Source organism: Echinops telfairi, unplaced genomic scaffold, assembly GCF_000313985.2.
Source record: "Echinops telfairi isolate 266 unplaced genomic scaffold, ASM31398v2 ScPeMD7_2010;HRSCAF=2546, whole genome shotgun sequence".
NCBI lineage: Eukaryota > Metazoa > Chordata > Mammalia > Afrosoricida > Tenrecidae > Echinops > Echinops telfairi.
Window position 1 is genome coordinate 15,624,242 of NW_022105908.1, and position 7,619 is coordinate 15,631,860.

Sequence of the window (7,619 nt, forward strand, 5' to 3'; positions counted from 1 at the left end):
CCTAGCCCTGAACACGCTATCTTTCCATCTATGTAGGTCTCTTTTGGTTTCTTGTAGTAAGCGTTCATCATTTTCGTTGCCCATGTCTTGATTTTTCTAGGTACGCAAATGCCCGAAAATTTCATCTTTTTTTTGGTGGCTATTGGAAATGGTATATTTAGACCCTTCACTTTGCCCTGCCTGCCTGGTTGGCATCATCCTGGCATCAGAGAAGAGTGAGAAGAATTCAGCACATTTAGCAGAGCCTGGGCTGGGCCTGGGCCAGGTCCTGTGAAGGTCCTGGTAAATGGTGGTCTGTTTCCACTTCTGCTCTGGCAAAAAACAAGTGTGGGGGTTTTCCTTGGGTAGGTGACACAGCTATAAACACCTTTTGCTCCCTGTTAACTTGAGCTTAATCGCCTTTGCTGGCATGGATTCTAAAAAGTTCAAGTTCGCAGAGCATAGCAAACTACACAGCAGAAACTTCGGACCTAAAGTTTTTTCCTTATTGAAACTTCAGGGCTTAAGGGAATTCAGTTTCCCAAACCAAGAAGACCTCACAGAACAGATTGCTCACTAACTCAAAAAACTCAATGCCAAGTCCATTCTGGTTGATAGTGACCCTACGGGGTGGGGTAGAACTGCCCCCATGGGCTTCCAGGACGTTGGGGGAGCAGAAAGCCACTTCTTTGGGCTGATGGTTTCAAACTGCTGACCCTGCAGTTACCCATCCAACTCATAACCCCTCTGCTACCAGGACTCTATGGCGAACAGCCCCTCTTTTCCCAGGGCAGGGTAAAACTGGTCAAGGGAGCAGTAGCGAGGCACAGACTGTCGCCCTCGCACCGGAGAGCTTTACCAGCCAGCACTTAGCCCCAAGCCCTGCAAAGTAGGTTGAAGGCTCAGTTTGTACCGACGAGAACACAGCCCTCTCCCCCCACTAATGTTGCAGAAGTCTAGATAAGGCCCAGTGCTCCTCAACTATGTCAGTGGAACCCAGAGAAGTCACTCACTCTGCCCATTGGGTCCTCTGCTTCGAGTCAGCAAGCCTGCCTCACATGGTCATCTCCTACCGTTAAATTGATCCAACACAACCCTGTAGGACAAGCTAGAACTGCCCTTGTGGGTTTCTGAGACCATAACCCTATGGGAGTAGAAAGCCTCCTCTTTCTCCCAAGGAGAGACAGGTGGTTTCAAACTGTCGACCATGCAGTTAGCAGCCCAGTATGTAATCACTTCGCAACCTGGGTTCCTCCTCTCCATCTCTACATGCCCCGTAGTCTCAGGCTAAAGGGAGGAAGTCACTTCTAGGAATACACGGGGACAGGGTAGGAGGAACATAAATGACAGTTGTACTGGCCACATGGATACATGCCCCAGAGCTCCCTGCAGCCAGGCCAGTCCTTGGTTATGTGTGGTGATAAAGTGAGTGATAGTGGGGACTTTGATGGCTTCCTTATGTGATTTTCCCACCTGTGCAAGAGGAGGCAGCGATGTGAACTCGCTTCCACAGGAAGTTGGCAAATTTCCAGAAGCTTGGGAAACTTTGTGTGCACCTCAGGGCTCCGGGATGTCGGCCTACCAAGGGCAGCTACGCTACCAGGAATCTCCGAGCATCCTCACTCCAAATGTTCTATCTACTGTTCCATTGAAATCCTACCACCTCGCTGCTGACCCCAATCTAGTCTGCCAGGCTCCGCCATAGAGGACCTTCCAGAAAAAGTCCACACAGCTGCACGGTGATGCCTACTGCCCTTCCCAGCACGACTCTCACGTATTTGAGTACTGACTTTTTATTCTTGTTCACTCTTTTGGATTTTTTCAGCAAGAAGGGCATCTGAGAGATGGAGGCACTGGGGCAGGAAGGCTCTCCTGTAGCTGTCACCTGACAAACACACACACACACAAAGGCAGACCCCTCCGGTAGCTGCCACTCAAGATTCACCGAGTCACTGACTGTACCCACACGAGGCTCAAAGACAGCGGGTGCCTAAGTCACAACAGTCAACCATGGAGAGCAGTTCACTCTGGTGGGAAGCTAGTTTGGGCCCCCAGCCCAGCCTCTGCTTGCCAGCAGGTGGTGCAGAGCTACAGCACAGCCTCGAGCTCAGGGTGCGGTGATTGGCAGCAAGTCTCTCTGCCCTTCCTGCGAGGATGGGTCCTCTGCTGCCCGAAAAGAAAGGGCATCTAGTTGAATGAAAAGGCATATCCCCAACAAGAGATGGGTAGAAGTCACACCCATCTCCCTCTCACACACGGCTCAAGAGAACACCACACACAGACAACACAAAACACCATCCTTTTAATAGTTAAAATCCTTATCCTAGGCACACGAGGCATAGCCCCTGGGCAACAACACACAGAACACCTGCTGGCACCCAAAGTCCCAAAACTGCACCCCAGGAAATGCTGGCTCTCAGCAGAAAAACAGGCTTCCCTTCCAGCACCACTGGCTGGCAAAAGCCACACTCTCCGTGGGTTCGTTGCTGGTGGTGATAGACTGAGTGTGGGGGGGGGGCTGGGCTAACTGGTTGTCACTCCAAGTTTTAAAGCAGCAGCCTAGCCAAGCACAGTGACAGTAACGCAAGCTCTCCCGCAGGTCCAGGCAAGCAGGCACCTGGAAGTCCGTGTGCTCAGGAAACACGCCGTTCTGTTTGAGCAGACGGCACAGAAGGGTGCCTTCTGAAGCCCTGGGAGGGAAGGGCGGGGCGGGCAAGAGCGAGGCTCACTGGCAGCAGAGCTGGTGCTGGCCATACCCTCCCCAAAGCAGCTGCTCGGGGGCCTGCAGCCCGCTGTACAGCACATAGCCAATGCTGTCAATCTCCTCCTCACGCAGGTCACCCAGGAGGTTCACCCTGGGGTTGAAGTGGCACAGCAGGCGGGCCTGCTCCAGGGCACTGATGAGCTCCTCCAGGGCCTGCAGGAAGCGTGAGCCCAGGGCGGCCTCGCTCCAGTCTCCCTCTTCCTCCCCTAGGTGCAGGACCACCTGGGTGAGGTGGCCCCGGCCCAGCCGCCCCAGGGCTGGGTGATGGCAGCAGATGCCACAAAGTAACCGCAGGAGCCGCTGACGGGTGCCTGAGTCTTGGTCATCCAGGGTCTGCAGCCGGGCGGCTTCAGCCTGGTAGAAGTCTTGCAGCCAGAGGTTGCTGGCCAGGCCCTCCAGGGGCCAGGCCAGGAGCAGGAGGTCACCGGCTCCGGCATCAGCCCCAGCGATGGCAGGCAGCACAGCGATGGTGAGCTCCAAGCCGTCCTGCTGCACCTCCAGCAGCAGCTCCTCAGAGGTCACACTGGGCCGGACCACGCATCCCAGAAGGCTGCCGATGGCTGGCCAGTTGACGGAGACAGCCAGTGCCTTCCGGAGCAGCTCTAGTAGGAGCTGGGCACCCAGGTAGCCGCCCACCAGGAAACGGTCCCAGGGGCTGCTTCCCCGGGGGCAGAACTCCAGTTGGGTTCGGCGCACGGCCCAGCAGCGAGCGTCCCTGGCCACGGTGTCGGCCCCTGGCACCAAGCCCCACAGGCCCAGCTCCAGTCGCAGTGGCACCAGGAGGCGCACAGGCTCAGCAGCATGGCCCTGCAGCCCGTCAAACAGGGGCCCGCCAGGCTCAAGGGTTCTGAAGGGCAGTTCTGGGAACTTGTTCCGCAGGAAGGCCTGAAGTTTGACACTGATGTCTCGGGTCAGCTGCTGGGCCACCATCTCGTTCACTGCTGGGATGCCCACGTGGTCCCGTTCGAATGCCAGCAACTTCTCCTGGAAGGTCAGGCACAATGGTGCTGGGGAGCCGTGCTGAGGTAGTGTCCAGGGACCAGTGTCGCCAGGCCCTTCTGCAGAAAGAAGGGGTCAGGGAAACGTTACCAGCACAGCCCTGGCAGGGCCTCCACCCACTCACTAGCTGAAGAACACCTCAGGCCTTGTTTTGCTTACCTGTAAAGTAGGAATGCCAGCAAGACCCCCTCCCATCTAGTTCTCGCTGTCTCTACCTCTGACCAGGACTGGGTTGTGGGTTCTGGTCTTACCCCTGGGCAGGTCCTGCCTGCTCAGTGTTCCCACCTACCTCTGTTGTCCCACCTGAGGCTTCTCCCAGGTTCTCACACTCCTGCCCTAACACTGCTGGCTCGCCCTGGTACTGGGAGGTCGGAGGAGAAATGACTCCCTCCTACACTGGGGAGAAAGGCGGAGGTAGTGCCTTGCCTGTGAAGGAATATTGGCTCCTCCATTAATGAGAAAGAAGCCCTGGTGTTGGAGGGGTCACATACTGGGCTGCAAGCCACAAGGTCAGGGGTGTGAAACCACCAGCCACTCTGTGATGAGAGGGGGCTCTCTACTCCCCTAAGAGTTACCATCTCTGAAACTCACAGGAGACTGTTCTACCCTGTCCTACAGAGTCGCTATGTGTCAGCAGAGACTTGAGTTTGGTCTTTGAGTTTATTGAGAGACCTAGCAACTTGTATGGGGTCACACACAAGCCAGTGTAAACTCAGAAGGCCCTGTTCATGCTAGGTCTCCCACCTGGGTCACCGGGAAGGAGAGCTGCTCACCTGGAACATCAAGTGAGGGAGCTGGGCTTGGCACAGGCTGGCTAAGGGCAGCAGGCGGGGGCCGGGGTTGTGGGTGTGGCGTGTCCCTGAGCAGGCTCAGATCCTTCCAGCCATCCTCCAGGCACGTTGTATCACCCTTGGCCTCGTCCTCCTCGTCCCGCGGGCTAGTGGCTTTGTCAATGAGCTGCAGGCAGAGTGGGCACAGAGCAGAGCATCTTAGGCCTGGGCAGTGGCAGCCAACCCAAGCTCAGGGGTGGGCGCAATAGGCCAGGGGTGAGGGAGGCTCCCAGGCCCCAGGCCTTGCCCAGCCCTGGGTCTCCTGTAAGCCTGTGGGCAACCTTGCCAGCCTTACCCGCTTTACGGCCAGGGTGGCAATGCCCAGCACAGCAGCTGCGCCCACCCCCAACACCAGGCGGGCGTTGACCAACAGGAAGTCCACGGCACTGCCCAGCACAGCATCATCGTGCCGCTTCCCCCGCTTCTGGGAGAACTCCGCCATGGTCAGCCTGTGGAGAGCAAGGGGAGGGGCGGAAGGGAGAAGGGCACAGCTCCAGAGGGGAGCCCAACGCCAGGATCACTAGTGCAGGCGGGCAGGGGGTGGCAACCACTAGTCACAGGGAGGGCTTATTGAGAACTTCTCAGGAAATAGATCACTTGCAGTTTCTTGGGAGGAGAGAAGGGGGTTCTACCCAAGGCCCCTCCCCCAAACAACCTGGCCTCCGGAAGGGGGGCTCACATAGGTGGTGAGGTCTGTGGCAGGTTAGAGGAGCACCCCCTTGCCCACCTGCCACCAAACATTTGTGAAGAAGGCTGTATCATCATCATATTTACAAACAGTGAGGACATGAGGATGTGGGCGAAGCCTTCCGTTTCTTAGTCCCCCAAGGGTCTGGTCAGACTTCTGTCCATGTAGCCAGCTTTCAGCTGCCCGGCCTGACGTTCCTAATCTGATTGCCAATCTACTTTGTGTACCTAAGTCCAAGGAGAGTTGGGGGTCCCAAGCAGACTGGCTTGTGACTGTCAGAGATTCCCAGACCTATAGTGGGGACCTCAGTGAAACTCTGGAACTAGTTATACACCCCCAAATCTTGGCAGTGAGACGGTCTAGCCCAGCAGAGACCTGCCTGCACGTGGTCAGGTGCAAGCTGAGGAGGAAGGCCCTGCTCCTCGCTTGTGCTCTCCTGAGAGGGTGAAGCCCCCAGGGGCCTGGCCCAGGCAGGGCAGCACAGCAGGGTCATGGTCAAGGCCTGAGGCACCAGCCTGTCTCTTTAGCACAGGCTGGGCCTCGAGGAAGAGGATGCCTGAAAACACAGGGCCAAGCACTGGGCAAGTGGGAGGTTCGTACAGCTTTCTCCAGGGGTCCTCCCACCATGGTCTCCGGTTCTAGGAAGGGAAGTCAGGCTTCAGGCCGTGTCCACCAAAGGGGCAGCTGGGTGGGGAAGGGCTGGAAGGTTTGAGTTAGAACAGCTTAAGGAGACCAGGGCCGGTGACCCTGAGTCACAGCCAACTTGGCCACCATGGACCTCTGTCCTCCCTGTCCTGTACCTCGGTCCACGGGTGAGGTGGGGCCTGGGTCAGCTGATGGCCAAAGCTAGGCATGACTCAACCCAGGCACCCGCCCACCCATGCCGACTAAAAATAGTTGAGGACACACGGGCCCACAGGTCAGCCGGGTGACCCGGCACTCGGCAGCCCAGGGATCCACCCTGCACACTGTACGGAGCTTTCCACACTCCCACCCGTCGGAGCTGGGGGTCGGCCCCGTTCCTGCTGGGTTCACGCCGGCCCAACGCGCAGCCTTCCAACTCGGGTGGCGGGACCCCCGTCTGCGCGGCCGACCCTGGCAGCGCCTGGGCCACCGCCTGCTGGGTGACGCCGCCGCTGAGGCGTGGGGACCCTGAAGCCCCGGGAAGGGGCAGAGCCCAGGGTAGGGACAGAGCCAGGAGTCGAAGTCGGGCCGCTGCTTTCCTCCGCGGCCCGCGGGGCAGTCAGGCCACGCCCCCGACCGCTTCTGAGCACGCGCCGGGGTCACCGGGCAGTCGGCCGCACGCCGGCCCTACCTGCGTCGCCGCTCCGGCACACGCAGCGGAGGGGCAGCGGGACCTCCCGGCCCCGACACCCTGCTCGGCTGCGGATGGAACGGCCAGGACCCGGCAGGGAACGCCGAGGCCCCGGGAGGGCGTAACCCCTCCAGGCACGCAGACGAGCAGTCAGTACCTCCAATCAGAGCGCGCGCCTTCCAGCCCACCTTCCAAAATACGGCGCGGCTCGACCAACCGCGGGCCGGCCACGCCCCCTCGTCGACGTCGCTTTCCCCAGGAGGAGGGACGTCGCTCACGCACTCGTTTAAAGGTGCAGGCCCGCGTGCGGACCCCGCGAGGGCCGAAGGCAGGCTCCCTGGCTCCTCGCGACTCAGTCAGCCCGGGTATCCGGATGGGCGTCCGTGGTGACACGGTTGTGCTTGTGTGGATGAAACCAACCGGGCTGCGTTCCTTCATCGTCAGGCGAACACTTCTGGCCTGTAGGCCGCAGTCCCACCCCTTTGGGGCTGCTAGCCCGCTGGTCAGTGTTCGAACCCATCAGCCATTCTGTGGGAGAAAGATGAGGCTTTCTACTCCGGGAAAAGTTTACAGTCTTGGAAACAAGCAGGGGCGGCTCTACTGCCCCTAGAGGGTCGCTAGGAGTCGGTCAGAATTGACCAACTGGCATTCCCTTTTAGGCTCGATCACCTTGCCTCTGGCGCTGACCTCGGTGGCCAGCGTGGCCAAGAGAGCCCACTGCCGTGACTTGCCCCGTGTGACCTCACAGGGACCTTTTCTTCCCCCCAGCCTCCTATAACCGCTGTGAAATCCTTCTGCGTTTATTTCAGAGACCTCCTGAAGCAGACAGGCAAAGAAGGAAGCCTCCTTCTAAAGTTGGCAGTGAGGTCCGGCGAGTAAGCAAAAAAAAGGAACAGCAAAGTGGGTGCTGAAAACCAGCAGGAACCACCGTGACCTGCCACTTAGAGCGAGCTGGCTGTCTGCAGCGAGCTACACGCGGAATTGCCCTGGAAGCATCTTGCAGATGAGAAATCCGAGGTCCCCGGGCGGGCCAGGCTCTCGGTC

General features: G+C 58.6%; 1 protein-coding gene across 1 annotated transcript; it reads right to left on the minus strand.

The window, feature by feature from the left end:
* Positions 1–2,259: 2,259 nt before the first annotated feature.
* On the minus strand, positions 2,260–6,658 carry MIEF2 (mitochondrial elongation factor 2). The gene is made up of 4 exons (XM_004713032.3): positions 6,576–6,658; positions 4,868–5,021; positions 4,516–4,699; positions 2,260–3,801 (listed from the first exon to the last, which is right to left on the minus strand). The coding sequence occupies exons 2-4, from the start codon at positions 5,012–5,014 to the stop codon at positions 2,705–2,707; spliced, it is 1,428 nt and encodes a 475-aa protein (XP_004713089.1). The 5' UTR covers positions 5,015–5,021; positions 6,576–6,658; the 3' UTR covers positions 2,260–2,704.
* Between the last annotated feature and the right edge of the window lie 961 nt (positions 6,659–7,619).